The 19,292-nt window shown below is 42.2% G+C and overlaps 2 protein-coding genes and 2 long non-coding RNA genes across 6 annotated transcripts; 1 reads left to right on the top strand and 3 right to left on the bottom strand.

Moving 5' to 3' along the window:
- Positions 1–797: 797 nt before the first annotated feature.
- On the top strand, positions 798–6,254 carry TEX30 (testis expressed 30). 3 transcript variants are annotated; one of them, XM_023948056.2, is made up of 5 exons: positions 798–848; positions 1,751–1,981; positions 3,416–3,467; positions 4,548–4,756; positions 5,893–6,254. In XM_023948056.2, the coding sequence occupies exons 1-5, from the start codon at positions 831–833 to the stop codon at positions 6,064–6,066; spliced, it is 684 nt and encodes a 227-aa protein (XP_023803824.1). In that variant the 5' UTR covers positions 798–830; the 3' UTR covers positions 6,067–6,254. The 3 variants fall into 3 exon arrangements, with proteins under 3 accessions (XP_023803824.1, XP_023803837.2, XP_023803831.1); XM_023948069.2 differs by having other exon boundaries at positions 812–866; XM_023948063.2 differs by lacking the exon at positions 798–848 and adding an exon at positions 1,140–1,320.
- Positions 6,255–6,432: 178 nt separating this feature from the next.
- On the bottom strand, positions 6,433–6,771 carry LOC147654088 (uncharacterized). Its single transcript, XR_015284425.1, has 2 exons — positions 6,708–6,771; positions 6,433–6,614 (listed from the first exon to the last, which is right to left on the bottom strand). It is a non-coding gene; the product is annotated as an uncharacterized LOC147654088 (long non-coding RNA).
- Positions 6,772–7,291: 520 nt separating this feature from the next.
- Positions 7,292–16,409, bottom strand: POGLUT2 (protein O-glucosyltransferase 2). The gene is made up of 10 exons (XM_086880745.1): positions 16,111–16,409; positions 14,482–14,687; positions 13,862–14,067; positions 13,039–13,116; positions 10,842–11,014; positions 9,651–9,888; positions 8,865–9,074; positions 8,415–8,504; positions 7,776–7,880; positions 7,292–7,555 (listed from the first exon to the last, which is right to left on the bottom strand). The coding sequence occupies exons 1-10, from the start codon at positions 16,392–16,394 to the stop codon at positions 7,538–7,540; spliced, it is 1,608 nt and encodes a 535-aa protein (XP_086736871.1). The 5' UTR covers positions 16,395–16,409; the 3' UTR covers positions 7,292–7,537.
- A 755-nt stretch (positions 16,410–17,164) lies between these two features.
- On the bottom strand, positions 17,165–19,292 carry LOC111922107 (uncharacterized). The gene is made up of 2 exons (XR_002860386.2): positions 19,128–19,292; positions 17,165–18,758 (listed from the first exon to the last, which is right to left on the bottom strand). It is a non-coding gene; the product is annotated as an uncharacterized LOC111922107 (long non-coding RNA).

The raw sequence follows: 19,292 nt of genomic DNA, 5'->3' as shown, positions 1-19,292 counted from the left end.
ACCTAACCTTTCCCTCTGTACTTGGCACTGCTGAGTCCACATCCTGAATCCTGTGTCCCTCCTCACTTCTGCACAGACATTGAGGTGCATGAGCAAGTCCAGAAAAGGGCAATGGAGCTGGTGAAGGGTCTGGAGCACAAGCCTTGTGAGGAGCAGCCGAGGGAGAGGAGGGGAGAAAAGGAGGTTCAGGGGAGACCTTATCACTTTCTACAACCACCTGGAAAGAGGATGCAACCAGGTGGAGGGGTGCCCCCTTCTCCCAGGCAGCCAGCAACAGGACAAGAGAAAATGGCCTTAAGCAGTGACAGGGGAGGTTCAGATTGGACATCAGAGACAATTTCTTCATGGAAAGGGTTTCTAAATTTCATGGTGGTGGAGTTACCACCCCTGGAAGGTGTTCAATAAATGACTGGATGTGGCACTCAGTGCCACAGGCCACTCAGGTCTTGTTGACATGGTTGTGTTCGGACTCGTTGGTGTCAGGGATCATTTCCAACCTAAATGATTCTGCGACTCTGTAACTCATCGTAAGTATCCCATTGTAGTCCTTAAAGTCAGTAAGAGCCTGACTTTCCGAGCAATCCCTAAGCAATTGTGCTTAGGTGCTGAATTACCACCTAGCAGCCCACGGAGTTTTTGTGCACACGGGTGAATAAAAACAATTTAGGGGGCTTTATTTATGTATGGGTGTTTTACTTATTTAACACGGTCCATCCACAACTCCCGGCCGCCCCTCACGGCCCCGGGGGCGGGGCATCGCCGGCTCCGACCAGTCAGCGCGGCGGCAGCCGGGGCGCGAGGGGCTGTCACTCAGGTGACGTCAGGGCGGGATGAGCGGGCAGGCGGAGGTATGGCGGCGGGCATGTGTACGCTCCTGCAGCCCGCGGCAGCTGTCCGTCCCCTCTGAGCGGGCCTGGGGCTGGGCAAGGGGGCCGGGTGGCTGCGCTGCCGCCCCCGCCTTCCCAGGAGGGGTGGTGTATCCCGGGCTGGTGTGCGGCTGCAGCTTTGTGTGCAGGCCCCCGCGTACCCTCCAGGGGCTGTGGAGGCAGCAGCTGGGCCCGGCCGCTGAGCGCCTGCCTCGGCCTGTGCGGCTCCTCTGCGGAACACATAAGTGGATAAAGATGAGCTTCATCCCAGCCCCGGGGTGCCCTTTTCCCTCTCAGGAGCCGCTACAGCGGCACTTGTGCTGCCCCGTCCCCGTTCATTCCGCAGAACACGAACAGGCTTGTGTCGGGATCAGTTCCTGCAGCTGTCTGTGCTGATGGAGGCCCTGTGGTCCCCTGGAGCTTTGGCAGAACCTGTGCTGTCTCCTGTCCCTGGGTCACTCCTTGCCTCTGTGCAGGCTGCTGCTTCACTCAGTGGTTACCACTCTGTGATTTCAAAATGTTTGCGAGGCTGTGTCTTAATGTCATATTCTTATGGTTTAGGCAGCTAATTAGGTCTGAAAAAGCTGGACATGGATGTATAGAGAGGGTCAGAATCATTTCAGTTTATGCTTTCAAGCTTCGTTTTCTAATGCAGAACATAAGGTGTGGAGTCATGAAGTGACTTACCCATTATTGTATGGAAAACCTTTGAACCAGAGGTTCAGTTTCTCATTTAGTACTCTTAAACAGAAGAAATACAAACAGGCTTGCAATTTTGGTTTACTTCTTAATTGTCTGATTTTTCTTCATACTAATGTGTAGATGTGTAGACTGGGAACACTTTCTTTTTTTAAAAATAATACTGGGTTTTGTTTCATTTCTAGGTTAAAGTGAAAATACCTTTTGGGAACAAATACCTTGATGCTGTTTTTTCTGTCCCAGAGAAGAAACCAACATATGGAGTGGTTCTTACTCATGGAGCTGGAGGAGATATGAATTTCCCTCACTTAGTGTCCTTGGCAGCCTATCTTGCATCCCATGGAGTTCTGTGCCTGCGGTTTACTTGTAAAGGCCTTAATGTTGCCTACAGGGCTAAGGCTTTCAAAGCAGTTGTGGTAAGGAGTGACCAAATTCTTAGACCAAAGCTTAGATCCATGGGTGTTGTCTTGCAGGTTTCTTAGATTTGAGATCAGTCAAGCAACACTGGGAAAATTAGAACCAATGTTTAGATAAATGGAACACTGTGTGTGAACAGAAACAGCAGAAGTAGTTCTTAGGTGGGCAACAGCTGGAACAGCTGCCGCAAGTGTGTGGGTTTGAGTCCAGGGAGAAAGAAAAGCTTGACAAAAAACAAGGGTGTTTTGTGGGAAAACTTAGGGCTTGAAAAAAATGGAAGAATTTCAGATGGAAATGAGCTGGGTGATCTGGGAGGGCTTGGTGAGTGGAGGGAGAAGAAAAGAGACAGCTTTGGAAGCAGTTTTGAGAGGAAGTTGGTCTGAGAATTGTGCTGCATTTTAAAGACTTCTCAGGTGTGAGAAATAGACTTTTGGGAAAGAGTCAGAGACAGGGTCACAGCAGGATTTGAAGCAAGAGAGATTGGAATCAGCATATGACAGCCTTAGAACCAAAGTAATCTTTGATTCCAAAATCAATTAAAAGTGTTATCTGCATGTGTTTATCTCTTTCTGCTGCTGCCTTATTAAAGATGTCTTTAGGTACCTATGTTTTGCTAAAATAAGCAGCCTTCTGTTGCAAGAGTATCAGCTTAAGATTATCTCCCTGATCTGGAACATGTAGGGAGGAGTGGAATTTTTTTCCTGATTATCTAGGGACTCTTAGTGGGGCATAGGAAGCACTTTGCTTTAAGCATGAGGCACTTTTATAGGGGAGCAAAGTCCAGGTCTAAAGAAATTTTGTATGATGTCATTGTGATTATATGTACAATTAATTTGAAGTCAGACTTTGCTATTTTTAATGTGGATCTCCATTCTTTTTGGAAGAAGTATAATGTTCTTAGTGTGTTTATTTTAATATGCTGCTATGTAAAGCTAATTTTAAGGCATCTGCTAAGATAGCATTTGATTAGTCATCTCCTAAAACCTGAAAAAACGTTGCTGAATTTTATCTTTTCTGTCAGGCTTAACTGATCAAGTCACAAACTTTTAATTGGAAATATATAACTTCAATAAAGGGCATTTTTGCCAACTGGCTTTGCCTTTTGAGGGCCAAGAGTGTGCATGGCGTCTGTTACTATAAGTGACTTGATACATAGTAATCACTTATGTTTTGGTAACTTGATAAGGCATCTGATATTTTAGACTTACTGAGAGCTCATGTAAAATAGATTATGTTTATGTTGCTGCTGCAGAATTTTATGAAACCATTTGTGTGATAAAACCCAAGAGAGCACCTTATATGTATCTGTTCTTTGTTTAATCTACAGTGTTGAAAGACCTTCCCATTTTCTGTGTAGTAGCTACAAACAGAAGAGATCCCCAGCTTCCCAGCTGTCTTAATTCTGAATTGAAATGCTTCTCTTATTTCTTTAGGAATACTTAAAACTTTCCGATGATTATAAACTTTCTGGTGTTTTCCTTGCAGGTATTGTTTTTATAATCAATAATTTTCTCTCTTACACTGTCTTTTAATAATAGTAATCTGCTATTCCAAGTCTGTCCCACTTTGGTGAGAAGTGAATGAACCCTCCTTATGATACCATACATCTTACTGCAGAGGAGGAAAGAGCAATAGATTGTATTTTCCAGGTACTTAGAGAGAAAACATCCTTATCACTTAGAAATTATAGGGCATGAGTTTTATGATTATCCATGTGCACTTTATAACTGCAGAATTTATAACTGGAGAATTCTGCTTACTGATAAATGGAAAACAGTTTTTCCAAAACAGATTTTGATAGTTAAAACTTAGCAGCAGATAAAAAACATCAGCTGTGTTATATGAAAAGGAGAAGAGATGGGGGTGATTAGGAATATCTGGATAGGGGAAATTCTATGTTTTCTCTTAAGTGAAACCAAATCTGTGCTGCTATAAGAATCAGCCAGTTGTAAGACTTAGTTACAGTGTATTGTCAGCTCATTTGCCTGCTCTTTGAGGAGATACTTTGATACTCCCTTGCTGGTACTGTCTGACTTCATGGTACTAGTTCATACAATTTTTCCCCTCCCTTCTACTTTTATTTTTAGGCTGAAGTTCAAGGTGTGCATAAACACTTGCTGGATTTGTTTTGCAAGGAAGGTGAAATCTAGCACAGAATTTTGTTTTGAATTTAAGTAAATTGAGGTTGCATGAAAATAATGATAATGGTTCATAGCATGGCTATCTTGAATTTCCAGGCTCTGGAGCATAGGACCAGTCCCTCTCTTCCCTTGTGCCCAGGTTGGGCTGTTGTTCCTTCTAGTATTACAAGGGATTCCTATCCCTTTTCTTTCTTTTCCCCTTGTTTTTTAAACAGGGATGTAAATGTAACAACTAGACAAAGATCTTTTAAAAAAAAAATTTTAAATTAGAATTCATGTTTTTCATGGAGTAGAACATCCCTAGAATTTTTTACCACCAAAATACACTCAGTTGGCTTAGTTTTGGGAGTTGTTTACTAAATTAGAATGTAGATGAGGTAACAGCAGATAATACTTTTTTCCTGTATTTCTACCTGGGAGGAAGGCCGTTCCATGGGCTCACGAGCTGCTGCCTCTGTGATACGTCAGCTGAGCCAGGATGATGATGATGATGGTTTCATTCAAGGACTTGTGTGTTTATCTTATCCATTGCATCGACCAAAACTGCAGTCCAAGCTCCGGGATGAGGATTTATTACTGATCAGCTGTCCAGTGCTGTTTGTCTCAGGATCAGCAGATGAGATGTGTGAAAAAGTGAGTACCCTTGTAAATCCTGCTATGAAAGGGCAGTCTGGAGGAGACGCAGTGAGCCTCAGCGATGTCTGTATTTCACTTGATTAACAACCTTCCTTAAATAGGTGTCTTCTGAAGGAAGCCATGGGTAGGCAACTTAATCAGACACAAGGAAGCCTGGCAGTGCTTTCTTTTGCTGCTTAAAACTTAGTAGATCATGCTTCGTCTTCCACTTTAGCAAGCTCATCTTTGGGTCACTAAAATACCAGTGATTTAAATGGTGTTAGTAGGACTGTACAAATTAAAAGTGGCCTATGGAAGGAGCGAGTTATTTGCTATTTTGTTTTAACCATTTCAGGCTGAAAAACCTGTGCTGTGCCACCAATTTCACACTGGTCACATTTTCATGACAAATTCTAGCCAAGCAGTTCTACCCTGAAGTCAGGCTTCTGTGGTAGAAAGTGATACTTTTGTAGAGATGAAGAGCAGGTGTGCAGAGGCAGGGAAACTGCTCTTCTGCCTTATTTGCTTGCAAACAGGTGGTTGTTGTTCTTGAACAGATCAACTTTGGAGCTATGTGCAACTGGCATTTTCCATGCTTGGACAGTTTCTAAGGAGCCATAGTGCTTTTGTAAGGAGTTGTCACCAAAATACTGAAGTACTGAAGCTAGCAACCAGCAGAACCTTGGTGTGCCCTCTTAATGGGGAAATCTTTGACTTTGTGAGCTTGTTCTTAGATCTGTTGCTGAGAAATTTCAACAGTGTCAAAGCCAGTCCCTAAGGAGTTACATTGCTAATCTGGCTTCAATGCTAAAGTTTTATTGCCAGCACTACCCTCTGACAGTAAATGTGGGTTCCTTTGTCAGTATGGGGAGGGTGCCTGTACAGGGTTGTGACCTATCCAGGTTTTGAAGTTCTAATTTTCTGCTCTGCTCTGTTTGAGTGAGGGTGAAGCTTTGAGCAGATCCCAGTATTCATTTCCTGAATAGAGAATACATCCCATTTTCCCATCAAGGTGTTTTTCATGTGCACACAAATCCATTTGGTTTTTAGGAGCTGCCTATTTTGCATTACACAGGAAAAGCAAGAGACATCTAGGAGTTCCAGAGTTTGTAGCAGCTGATTCTCTAATATTTGCACATTTTTTTTCTCCATAGCAATTGCTAAAAGGTGTGGTGAGCAAAATGAAAGCCCCTAAAAAAATCTATTGGATTGATAAAGCAAACCATGGGATGGCGGTTAAAGGACGAACAGCAGATGACATCATGGAAGAAGTAAATGTGCAAGTTTTTTCTTGGCTTGGCGAGAATGTTCAACTGCAGCACAAATAATTTGTGGTGTTCAAGCATCTTCATTTAGTTTTTCCTAAATGTGGCAAATAAGTGGTTTGTTATTTTTTAGAGGCATATTTTTTTAAAAACCAATCTTTTCAGAGGTCTAAGTGCAAATGAAAATAAAGCTTTGTATGAATGGAAAAAATACACAAAACAATAAAGAACTTCCTGAAGGACAGAAAATATATCATGGCAGCATTGTTCTCTGTGTTTCTATGCAAATAACCATATACAGCTTGGGAATGCAGAGGATAAAGTAATACTGTGGACTAATATTTAAAGTAATACACTGGAAAAAATCTACTTGGACAGTGTATCTTTAGGGGTCTTCAACTTCTGAGTACATTACTGATGCTGTACTCACTTGCAATTAAAACCTACTGATTTGTGGGGTTCATCTACCACATCCCCTGAGGCTGGTGAGCCTGGTGTATTCCTTTGCTGCTGTGTCCTGGCCTTCGCAGGTGCTTCCAACACAGTTAGGCAGGGAGAGGAATCTCTTTGGTTGTTGAGAGTGTCTCCCACCTTAGAGAGCCAGATTCTGCCTGTGTGGGGAGGAGGAAGAGGTAATGCAGACACAGCTTGGCATGTGGAGCAAAGAACATGGTTTTGTTCCATTTTTGAGAAGTCCCCTTCACCAGTGTCCTTTGTGTAAACGACTGATCACAGGGACCCTCTGATAAATAAAAACTGTTAGACAAACTGTGTTTAGTGATGGAGGAACTCCTGGAGCAGGAACCAGTTCTGCATCCATTGTGACATGTCACACAAGGCTTCTATCCAGAGGGGTCTAAAGAGGCAGGCCAGGGTCTGCACCACATTACTCATTAACAGGAGGAACTCAGGTCCCTCTCTGAGCCCTGACACTGCAGAGTGGATGAAACACTTTGTGTGTACTGGCAGCCTTTCTCATTATGGGCTATGAGTAACCTGTTGGTATAACCAAGCTTACAGCAATATTGAAGTTTTCCTTCAGGTTAACACGATTTATTATGAATCCCACAGCATTGTCTTTGAGATTTTCTAAGAAAGAGCAAAGTTATGGTATGAAAAAAGATACCTTTGGATGGAGAGATAGACAGACAGTAGGGGGGAAGATGTACAATTCTCATCTGCCCTTTTCTTGCAGAACAGTTTCAGGTTTGTGAAAAGACTCACTATAAACAAGCATGAGTAAAAAGTATCTGCATTTCCAAGGCAACTTAGGACAGGAACACATGACTGATACAAACGTAGTTTTTATTTAAAAAAAGAAATTATAAAAATGTGTTTGAATAAGGCTCTGCCACCACTGCATGATAAAAAGGAAATCGGGGGTGCTTTGTTTTCTTCATATGTCAATCATGAAATGGTAAACTTTAAAATACCCACTGACATTATCCAAAGGCATAGTAATCCAGATTTTTCTTCTTTCTTTAAGAAGACAGTCTGAATGTAGATAAATATCAAAAAAAATTATTTACTTCTGTCAGAGTTCATCTTTGGCCTGCAGTCAAAAAAGAAGAAACATGTTTCAGTTAACTGGAAGCCTAATTTTTCACTGTCTAGTCCTGCAAATACATCAAGAAGTGTTTCTAAGTTCGATAGGTGTTAATGGCCTGGCCTGATAACTGATACTGTGAGGTACTGAGCAGCCCTGCTCCAGCAGGGCTGAACAGGAACTGAAGACACTCAGCACTTTACATTTAACTCTGCATGTACCGTACCTTTTTTCGGTGGCAAGTGCATGGGAAAAGGTCATCATCAGGCTGTGGCACCTTTTCCATCCCATCTCTGATTTTTGGTTCACTCACTTGCAAGCTGGCATATTCCTGGTTTTAAAAAAAGGAAGGTATTGTTAATCCATAATTTTTTTAGATTGTACATCTGGTTACCAATACTGTACCAAATCAGCTGAGCAATTCTGTAAAACCTCTGGAGCTACACAGTCTGTTCCTGCAGACTGTCACAGACAGGGTGAGGGAACACTCAGCTGCAAACAGGAGTCCCTTCGGGTGCCTCCATGGAGTTTGGTATCTCGGTGCTAATGCACAGATATTTTCAGCTGTGGTTCACAGGGTGTGTGTCTGATGTGGAATTCTTTGATCATTGTGGGCAACATATTCTGGCAGATTAGATCAAGATTTATGGGATCCCACTGCCTCTCAAAGAGCCAGTGCAGTCTTAAGTGGTTTCATACGATATAATTGAATACAATGTTTGTAAACCAAATGAAGATTTTAATTGCTGCTGCTTGCTTTGTGGTTTCAAATACCAGACTGGCCAGTTTCCAGCAGCTCTGTTGCCCTAAATTCTTGCTGTGTGATTTCTATTTCTGTGCCAGTAGCCATTAAAAATATACTGACCTGGAAAAGTTTGAAATAGTAACAAAAAATGTGGTCTCCCATGAGATTGTTTCTTGCAAATTCTTGTCCAGACTTTGCAATATTTTTTGCCTGTCAAAGAAAATGAAAGTTTGGTTTATTTTTTTTTATTGTCCAGAACTAGTATTTATTTCAGGGTGCTACTGTTGGTTGTGGAGCTACAAATTATGTTGACAGTTTATGACAACTCAAATAAAACATTCTTTTTAAAAGTTAAAGCATTCTTAGGAAAATACTCTTTTTTTTTCTTTCCTGAAGTTCAATTTGATTTCAAATTAAGGACAATATTATGCATTTTTAAGTGTTTTTCTTGTTTGTAGAGTTGGTAAAAATAAATTTCAAGTCCTCCTAGTATTTTTTTTGGCCTTGTTTTAAAGAAATCAAATTTTTGTTCTCTTCTCTCTTCTGCATACTTCTAAATGAATATTTTACCTCTTCATCATGATCTTTTGCCCACTGTAGTTTTTCTAGCAGATCACTCAGGTCACTTTTAAATGGGATGTAGTGTTTCCACGGCTGCAGCTCGTTATAAAAGTGCTCATAGTAGATGGAGTCTTGCTTTAGCACCACACTGTTTCCTGCTAGTAGATAAGGCAATCTGTATGCTGCCACTGTGCCATCAATATTAATTTGATATTTATACTGGAAAGAAAAGGATCAGAAATTACTAAAAACCACAAGATCCCTGTGGCTTGGTTAGGTTATATTCTGAGGGCACTGGTGTTACTGACTTGCCAATATTGAGACAGGTAGGACTGGCTAGGCAAACATCAATGTCTAAGAAGCTTTTATTATCTAGTTTGGAATTCATCACAGTGCAGAGTACACAGAGCTTCATCAATTAAGTTCTCCAGGAATTCTTAGGTGCTCATCCTCAGATGTGAGGGTAGATGTGCCACTTCATCCACCGATTCTCCCACTATGTTAGTTATGTTAGTAGTCCTGACCGCTGAATCAGGAAAAAGAAATAAAAAGGAACTTGAAATTACATCGATTACACAAGGTTCTACAGAACCTTTAGAGGTAAATCAAACATTACTATCCTGAGGGTAAGAGCTACATAGCAGTTAATCCCACTGGAGGGATGTCTAGTCATGCTTGTTACTGGTGGTGTCCTAAAAAACTAAAAATCACTTTATTTTCAGTAATACATGCTAAGTTATTTGATAACGGGAAACAATGAGAACTGAGTTCTATGAAAAATTATTAGTGGCTCACCTTAAAAAAATCAAAAAATGAAATGTGCTTAACAATAGGGCCATAGAGGCTTTCATCATGTTTAAAGAAAAAAAAGTTTGTGAAAGCAGCATCTATGATCTCTGGATATTTCCTGCTGAGTTTTACAAGCTCAAGCCTCTCTTTGCGGCTGTCACGTCCTCTCCAGAAGGCTGTGGTATTCTTGTCTTCCCATGATGGGCCAGTGTTTGCTTGGACTGACATCATATCCAGGCTGACTCTGCAGGAGGAAGAAGTGATTTAATAGTGAAGCCTAGTGGAAACTTTCTAAAGTGCAGTTACCCAAAAGAGTTCACAGTACCCATAGGCAGAAAGCAAAGATGAAGGCAAGTCATGAGCACACCAAGATGTCTGTTACTGTATCAGTTATTTGCAGCAATAGAAACAGATAATGAATGTTAAGTTCACAGAGGTGTGGCATGAGAGCATCATTCAACAACCTGGCATGTGGAAACAATACCTGTCAGCTGGCATGGATAAAAATAGGTAAAAGTGGATATGGTTGCCAGAGAAGGTGATGCAAGGTAGTATAACTTGTTAAATAAAACATATTGCACATCCTTAAAAATGTTAAGAAATTAAACACACAAACTGGGAAGGCAAGGGATAGCAAATTTAGAAAAAGTCTTGACAAAAAAAAGGAACCTGAACTAAATGCAGTGAAACGATAGACAAGTTCAAGATGGATTACAAAGATTTCTTAGAAGCAAGCTGTCTTTGTAGTGTTTCACGACAGAACAGAGCAGTTGCCAAGGCTATTTATAGTCAGTAATCAAAGTAGGAGATGGTAGCTCCTAGTTCGAGAATTCCCATTAACTATGTAGGGATTTGAAAGGTACACAAAAAACAGGTTCTAACAAAACCAGGAAAGAAAGACACCTGGCCAGTTGTCAACAAGTTCATGGGGGGACAAAAAAAGTAAACAATCAAATGCCTAGACTTGAAACACTCTTAAGTACTATTTTCAGTGATTTGACCATGTTTAGATAAATTTAGATTTTTGAAATGAAACACTGAAGTCTAATGCTAATATATTGATTACACAGTCACTGCCTACCTAGGGTGTCAGTGTCTCGATGAGTAAATGAAAACAGTGACTATACTGTTAATACACAGATCTCTATGGAAGATCATTCATCATGAATTTTGTAAAAAGTTTAAGCCATTTCTTACCGTCCCATAGTCTCCAAAACTGAGTCTGTTAAGTCATATGTTGGCATAACAATGTCTTTTGACTCACTGGACCCACACCACGAGAAGATCGGGTGCAAGTTCTGTGGGGGCTTTCTTTTCTCCAGAGGCCAGTCCCCCAAATTAACAAAAAATTCTACATCTGGCATTTTCACCTAAACAGAACAAAGTAGGCACAAATGCAGTTTAACACAAAACAGTATTCTGCTGGCACCTTGTGTTTTGAAAACAAGCTCACTAGGAGGAAAAATAGCCGGTTGTCTAATACAGTTATTGTACCTGTAATAAATAATTGACATTTATAAACCTGCTAGAGGTACTGAGACCACAGAGTAAAGCCTACAAAATAGTATTTTTTAAAAAAATATTTGTACAAAGTCACATAAGGCACAGGAGCACTCTTTAGAGGATGGGTTCCTGTTACACTTTACATGATTGGCCACACAATCTTTTTATCAGGCTAGCACTGGGACCTAGTCAGCAATTGTATAGTTCCAAGGTAAGTTGGATCACCTTGTTACTATATGGAAAATTGATGCTGGCTGGTAAATCAGTTTTCTGTCACATCAGTGATCTGATTCACCCTGTGTCTGCAGGATGCCTAAATACAACAGAAGAGAAGAAACAGAAATAAACAGCCATGATGGGAACACCACATTTAGCCAGTGTTTCAGTTACTTATTAAGCATAACATCACCTATTCAAAATATTTGGTAGTGTGGAACCATACCTGAAATCACTGTTACAGCCAAAAACCAAGAAAAATACTGTTGATGTCCAGGAAGCAGGACAGAGGGAATAGTTTTGCTGCTTTATGAAACTATGATGCACCCCTATATTAAGCATTGTGTGTGGTTTAGGTATTTTCAAGTGAAGTAAGAAAAGGTACAAAGAAAGCAGCTTTGTAGTTTTCCTAAGAAAAGACCAGCTGCCTTCTGAGAAAACACTGAAAATGGTGGGACAGTTCAGTTTGGAGAGTCAGAGGCAAAACATGACATATGGCTGTGTTTTTCAGAACCCTAAAGGCACATGTAAGGTCACTGCAGAACTAATGTCATATCTCAGTTCACTTTCTTAATTTCGTTTTTAAAAAATATACATCTCCAATATATTCCCCTCAGTTGCCTCTTTCAAAGCAAAAGAAATTAATAATTTGCCAAATATCAAACACTCTTCTAAATGGTGGAAGACACTCTTTTCCTTTCTAAGGGTGTTTGCTACACAGTGTAATGCTCAGGACTAAACTTCATTACTATGGTGCCATCTAATGGTTGTAAATGGGCATAAACCCTACAAATAGTGTTTTCTACACCTCCTCAGTGGCAGAATCACTCAGCAGTTTAAATCTTCTTCTCCAACCAACTATCTGCTGTCACTCAGTGAAACTATCCTAACAAAAATTCTTATTTAATGGTATTTAATGTGTTTTCTACATCTGTAAACTCGGGTTTTGGAGTTAGCAATCCTTTTTCAACTTTTAATCTAAAGTCCTTAGATGTAATTTAACGCCATTATTCCTTGTCCAACACTACTGACACCAAGAACAGTTTACTTCCATCTTCCAGAGAACAATCTATTGGAGTCTACATTCATGTCTTCCCTTAGACATCACGTCCTCCTGTGGACAGTGTTAGATGAAACAATCCCTAGTTAATGTTCATTTGTACATTTAGTCATTTGTCCCATTTTCCTGTGTAATGTTAGTTCAGCAATGTTAGAAACTGAACAATGTTTAAAGCATGACACCCAAAGGCAGAGTAGCATAACTGATCCATTACTAATCCTAAGGATAGTGGAAAGGTTACTTAATAGTTCTGTAACATGTTAACTTGTGTTCAGCTTTTTGCAGAAATGTACTTGCAGAGACAGAATTTTCTCTTAGATGCTATACAATGATTTATTTATTCTACAGAAAAATGCCCAAATCCAACACACCCTATCGTGGCCTATCAAACTCTCCTATAAAAGCCTACTTATTCAATTAATTTTTGTGATATTCAATCAGATGGCATTCTAGAACACAACAGCTTCAAACAAGGAAAATCCATGACCTTTCCATAATTAATAAATGAGCAAGAGTTTTTCAACAGAAATGGCAACAAATATGCTGATGTGTACTTAAGCCCAGGCTCCTATAAATTAGGACATGCAGAGTTAGTGGCTGTACAGATATACTTACTTTTCTTGTCAAAGAAAGCAGTATGGCATCCATGAAAATTCTGAAGCCAACATGTTCCCCATATGTCTTTATATAAACCTGAAAATAAATGAAGGTTTTACTGGGTGATTTCATTTCAGAGAATAGCTGGTACAATACAGAGCTTTTTTAATTGCATAGCAATTAGTCAGACAGATTATATGGCTATATAGATTTATGAATCAGCTGGGAAGCAACAGAAATCTCATACAGGAAAGAGATGGAAAATAAAAAACTACAAGCTTTGCTTGCTTTTGCAGACATTCAAGGTCTGTTTCATGGAAACAGAAACTGTTGCCTATTTCTGTGGTGTTCCATTCATCTGATTTCCATATAAACCTCCACTGAATTAAGTACAGCTTTTTTTATAAAGAAATGTAGCTCTGATCCTCAGTGCAGCTAAAAGTGGTATTTCTTTACCTCAGAATTATGCACAATGTAATTTATTGATGCACTTCAAATTAGATGATCGTGATGTCTCACAGCAGTATTGCTCAGAGAACAGGAAACTGAATTAGCATTTAGGAGACTTGGGTGTGTGCCCAGCACTCATATTGATTGCCTGGAAAGTAATTTGCTTTCACTGTGTTTCAGTTGTAACGTGGACAAAAAAGCACTTACAAAGTAGGACAGACATTGCTGAGCTCATATAAAACTGCAAAGTATTCAAGGACAGAGAAGCAAGCAAAGTCTTGTTCTTAAAGAACACACTACAAGAAGCTTTTACAACTGGGAACAAACTGCCCAGTAAACATGGCTTGCCACCAAACTCCCATATGGACTTCAGATCAACCAAATTCCATACCTCATTGTCTTTGATGGTGTAGTGACATAAACTCTGTCTTTGTCCAAACCTCTGTGGAATTTCTTTTGCAATCTTATCTGGGTCAACAATGGGAAAATTTGCTAGGTCTCTCTGAATCTGTGGAATGGTTTGAGGGCAGTTCATCTCTTCCATCCATGTACTGCTTTCCTCCTGAGGGCAGTCACAGTTTTCATGGTAAATAGGTCCTATTGGGAACACAATTATTATTTTATTTTTAATAAGTCATAATATTGAGCTGTTGAGATCACAGAACAGGGTCAGTCACTGAACATTCACTGCTTAGGGCCAAAACTTCAGCAGCTCTAAATGGATGTATCTGAATTTTTTTTTTAACTCTAATAGGGTCACATCAACCTACATCAGCTTCTGTGTAAGCCCTCTATCTGTATTTATTAGGCAACAGCTTCACAGCATTTACTTCCTTTTATTATTTGGAATACCATGTGTAGGACACATATAATGAATCCATAATTCCTATGAGATTTGATAGTCCAGAGAAGTACTGAGGTCCCAAGGAATCCTGTGCTTGTAGCAAAAGATATTCCGGTACACACTTTGTGAGCCATGACAGGAAACCTGTGTGTAGTGGTGCGTCTTACCTTTTAAAATATATGGAGACTTTGCAACATGCTTATCTCCAGTTTTGACTTCGATCCTCAGGCTTTTGTAGCTTGCATACATCCTGTACCTCACAAGGAAGGAACCATCTTTCCTGTCCAATACTTGCACACCAACACGAGTGAACTGTTCTTCAGGAGCAGTGATCTTCACCTGGAATGCGTTTTCACCTGGTGATGAAGTGAACCTACCCAGAGAATAAGTGGGTGCTTAATAAAAAAAGGAAACATACAACAGATTTCTTAGTCTGGCCTATTCCTTTGCAAGTCAACAGATTTCCAGTGGCTTCTCTGAGCCATGTGAGGCCTCTATAAGAACATCCTAACGTTCACTTTAACAGGTTAACAAGTCTATTATTTTACATTTGGAAGTAAAATGTTTCTAGATTACCTTGTTTTCCAGATATAAAGGAAGCAAAGAACAAAGTTAAACTTCTTAATCATTATGGTAGCTTATATGGGGAGAAAAACGGGGAAAACATTATAGAGGGATCACATAATTCAATGTGTAAATGAGGTGTTTTGGTAAAATTGTCCATACATCAAACATAGAAATACCTCCATAAAACCAAATAAAATAATCTGAATAATCATGAAGTTAGTACATATCATTGAGATATTAACAAGGTTGGTACAGTCAAAATGCTGTCAACTTCCTTCCACCTTTCTTCCAGGCAGTAATCAGGCTCTTGGGCTGTAACTCCTTAGTTCAGCCACTCCCACCAGCTGTCCTAAAACTTGTCCACACATACTTGAGAGCTGTCAGTTCAATTAAATGCAAGAAATATTTACTATCCAAGTTAAGCTGAATTGGCAGCTTCCATACTTACACAAGCCATGGTCCACCTAATTTGGATGACCTTGATGGAGCATTCCAAGCTCCTATCTAGGCTGTATGACCAATTTTCCTAAATAAATGGAAAGCAATGAGTATCTTCCGAAAATCACAGAATCACAGAGTTGTTAAGGCTGGAAAGGACCAACAGAGATCATCTAGTCCAATGCCCTTGCCAAAGCAGGGTCACCCTGCAGCAGGTGACACAGGAACGTGTCCAGGGGGGTTTGCAATGTCTCCAGATAGGGAGACTCCACAGCCTCCCTGGGCAGCCTGTTCCAGTCCTCTGCCACCCCCAGGGGAAAGCTTTCCCTCACTTTAGGTGAAATTTCTGGTATTTTAGTTTATGGCCATTGCTCCTCATCCTATTTCATTCTTATGAAGTTTACCTATTGGCCTGCGGAATAACTCCTAAGCGTTTCTACTGATCTCCTGCCTCGGCACGTAGAAGAAATACCAATGTTCCCAACAGTGGAAATAAGCAGGATGCCTGAGCCTATGAAAATTAAATGTATTAGTCACTGCTAAAGTTTTGACAAAGAAGAATAAATCATTAATTTTTCCACTACTGCGTATGTTTTGCTGCTGAACGTTCTCATCCTCTTATCTCATCCCCTCGCGCCGTTATTTGATACTCCTTGAAAAGATTAATTAGCTCTTGCCAAATGATATAGAATCACGTGGAGAGCTTTTAGCCTGCTCTTTCTACCAGCAAATCGCAAGCCACTCGGTTTGACCCTGCCCAGAATCTCCCCGAAAGCCGCCGCCGCCCTCACCTCAGCCCTTGGGCGTCCACGGCCTGCACATAGAAGTACCGTGCGGGGAGCGCGGCCGCGGCGCGCAGCCCGGGCCCCCACACGGCGCTGCGCTCGGCGCTCGGCCGCTCGCCCCCGCCCGCGGCCGCCGCCGCGGCTCCCAGGGCGAGGCACAGAGGCCACAGCGCACGCATCGGCAGCGCTGCCCCCGACGGACGAACACCGCCGGCACCGGCCTCCTGCCCTCGGCCCGCCGCCGGGCAGTCCCGCCCCCGGAGCGGTTCCATGGGGCGGGGCGGCGGCATCGCGGGGCGGCGCTGCCGGGAGGCGCCGGCCGAGCCCCTGGGAAGCGCCGGGTGAGCCCCCGGGAAGTACTGGGACCCGGAGCAGGGAAACCACTGGGGACAGCCGGCTCTTGCCCGCGGCCCTGATGTACGCACCCGGACATGTCTGAGCCGCTGTTTAACCCGTGACGTGTGCTAAAGTTCTTCCCCTCCCGCCTCCCTTCACTCCGTTCCCAAACATTAGGGTGGGAAATGGAGTTTACAGTCAGGAAAATGTATTTTCAAAATCCTCCCCGGAACAGCTGAAGGTGAAGAGCTTCTTTGCGCGGAGGGCGGCAAAGCCCTGGAACAGGCTGTCCATGGAGGCCGTGGAGTCCTCCCATCTGGAGACATTCCAAACCCACTGTGTTCCCATGCCACTTGCTCCAGGTGACCCTGCCTTGGCAGGGGGGTTGGATTAGATGATCTCCCGAGGTCTCTTCCTCCCCGAACAGTTTTGTGACTCTGTGATGTGTGGCTGCTGCTAGTGCAGGTCTGGCATTGTCTGGAGCAGAGATGAGGGGACACCATCACCCAGTGCAGGCCTTGGTGATTCTTTGGCCCTTTGTCTGTCAAATAATCTAGTCTCCAACTGTAGAGAGCTAGTCCCAAACGCTAATGCTGTTCTTAACTACATACAGAATCATTTAAGTTGGAAAAGACATCTAAAATACTTTCAACTTGGCTCCCTATTGCTTCTTTCTTGTTAAGGCAAACAATACAGAAAATTGAAACTCATCAGCAAGGACTCATGCATTTCAAAGAGATTTTGTATTTTACATTTTGAAATACTGCAAATACGCTTAAAGAAAAGCACACACAAATCATTTGCTTGGAGAAAATTGCAAGCTGAAAAAATAACAACTTGGGTCGATGAAGAGAGTCTTTTCTAACCAACAACCTCATTACAAAATGCCTTAAATATTACCAAGTTCCAGCTTTTAAAGACATAGTTTTCGCCCTGTTCTCATTGACATGAGTTTTCAGGACATTCAACAGTTAGAAGACTTGCAACTTCCAGTCTAAAAATTCACACAGGCTCTACTGTATATCCATGATCCTTTGGCTCCTCTCCTTTCCCCATCTTTACTCTCCTGATGTGTTTTATAGGCAGAAATCACACTCCTTCTCAGCTTATATTTTGCTGTATGAGAGAAGCCAGTCTCTTCTAGTGGAAGAGAACTTTAAAGATGTTTTTATTTAAAAAGAAATTTGATAGCTGTAGAATTCACAGATCATCCTTCCTCCTCTCAGCAGGATGGCACAGACATGTTAAAAAAAGCACAGCAGTAATGAAGTAAAGGTGACACACTTCCACCCTCCTGATGTTCTTTCCTCCAGCTTTTTTCCCCCCACATAAGTGCAGCTCAGGGAATCCATGCAGAGATTTGGCACTGTCAGCACCCAAACAAGTTACAAGATAAATCATGCAACCTAATTTTAGTCTTGGCTGGCAAAGTCAACATCACTGCTATCCTAATGCCTATAATTTGGCTCAGATAAAAGTGCTTTGAAGGCAGAATTATTTAATTATATCAAAGGCTATTGGCCGACTAAGGCTCAACAGGCTTCCAGCTGGCAAAGGCATAAGGGATGCTCTTCATTACAAGGGGCAGGTTGCCTCAGGATGAAGCCACATAAACTACTGAATGTGATCTAGGTCTTCTCATGTCCAGAGGATGGCAAACATGGCTGTACCCACAATTGCTCAAGCACTTTGGCAACTCAGCTCTGCCTAGCCACTGAGAACTATCACACAGCACTAAAAATTAAGGAGATACTAGATTCTGGTTTTTTTCCATTAATTGCAGCATCTGTCCCAGAAAGTATTGCTGGGCGTAGAGGATCTGCAAACTGAGGGCACAGTGTCATAATTGCCAAGAGTGAATCCTCTGTCAGCAAGACATCATATAACTTTTTGATACTTTATTTAAATTTTTATAAAGACTTTGTTAAAATCAATCTGAGTAATTATGCAATAATTAATTTTACATATTTGTGGCAGTACCAGAACAGCTCCAGTTGTATCTTCAGTGTGTGTTTGTTCACGTTGACTGCAGTGAAGAATGAGATGACAAATATTGTCAGCAGTTTGCGTTACCTGAAACAAACTTTTATTCCTTCATACGGTTTTACAGAATCACTGTTGTTACACATGTTCTTACTACTGTCAGGGGAACCAAGAGAACCCTGGTGCAAATAAAAGTTCATCTGGTCCAAGCTCCCTGCCCAGGGAGGGTCAGCCCTGAGCACACTGCACAGGATCGCATCCAGACGATTCTTCAGTATCTCCAATGAGGGAGACTCCACAATCTCTCTGGGCAATCTGTTCCAATGCTTGGTAACCTGCACAATAAAGAAATTCATCCTCACGTTCAGGTGGAATTTCCCGTGCATCAGTCTCTGCTCGTTGCCTCTCGTCACATTGCTCGGCACCGCCGAGCAGAACCTGGCTCCATCATTTTGGCACCCTCCCTTCAGTACTTATAGACACTGATGAGATCCCCTCTCAGACGTCTCTTCTCGAGGCTAAGCAGGCTCATCTCCCTCAGCCTGTTTCTCACTACTCCGCGCTGGGCCCCCACGCAAGAGGCGCTTCCCGCCTCGGCCATCCCCGACCCGCTCCTCCCTCCCCCGCCCGCCCGCGGGGCACCAGCGGGCGAGACCATGAAGGCGCGTATGGGGGGGGAAGACGACCAAAGAGGCGCCACTCACGGCCCCGAGGCGCAGTCGCGGCCCAGCCGGGAGGCGCTCGCTACTGGCTCCTCCGAAGCACCGTGAGATCCCGCAGAGGGAGCGCGACCGGGGCCGTCGGGCAGCCCCGCGCCTCCCGCCGTCCCCGTGCGGCGGCGGGAGTTGGTGCGGGCCGGCGGCGGAGGA

Source organism: Cyanistes caeruleus, chromosome 3, assembly GCF_971803275.1.
Source record: "Cyanistes caeruleus chromosome 3, bCyaCae1.hap1.1, whole genome shotgun sequence".
NCBI classification, from domain to species: domain Eukaryota; kingdom Metazoa; phylum Chordata; class Aves; order Passeriformes; family Paridae; genus Cyanistes; species Cyanistes caeruleus.
Note: the sequence above shows the minus strand (reverse complement) of the source record. Positions and strands in the feature narration are given on the sequence as shown.

What these genes read in the sequence shown, in the direction of transcription:
- TEX30 (XM_023948069.2), top strand. Translation starts at nt 831, where the DNA reads ATGAGCGGGCAGGCGGAGGTATGGCGGCGGGCATGT. An exon ending in AGGCTTTCAAAGCAGTTGTG is followed by an intron (nt 1,982 to 3,415) that starts GTAAGGAGTGAC and finishes TTATTTCTTTAG; the next exon opens with GAATACTTAAAACTTTCCGA. An exon ending in CAGATGAGATGTGTGAAAAA is followed by an intron (nt 4,757 to 5,892) that starts GTGAGTACCCTT and finishes TTTTCTCCATAG; the next exon opens with CAATTGCTAAAAGGTGTGGT.
- POGLUT2 (XM_086880745.1), bottom strand. Translation starts at nt 16,394, where the DNA reads ATGCCGCCGCCCCGCCCCATGGAACCGCTCCGGGGGCGGGACTGCCCG. An exon ending in GTCTCCATATATTTTAAAAG is followed by an intron (nt 14,068 to 14,481) that starts GTAAGACGCACC and finishes TGTTCCCAATAG; the next exon opens with GACCTATTTACCATGAAAAC. An exon ending in ACTATTTCAAACTTTTCCAG is followed by an intron (nt 7,881 to 8,414) that starts GTCAGTATATTT and finishes TTTTAAAACCAG; the next exon opens with GAATATGCCAGCTTGCAAGT.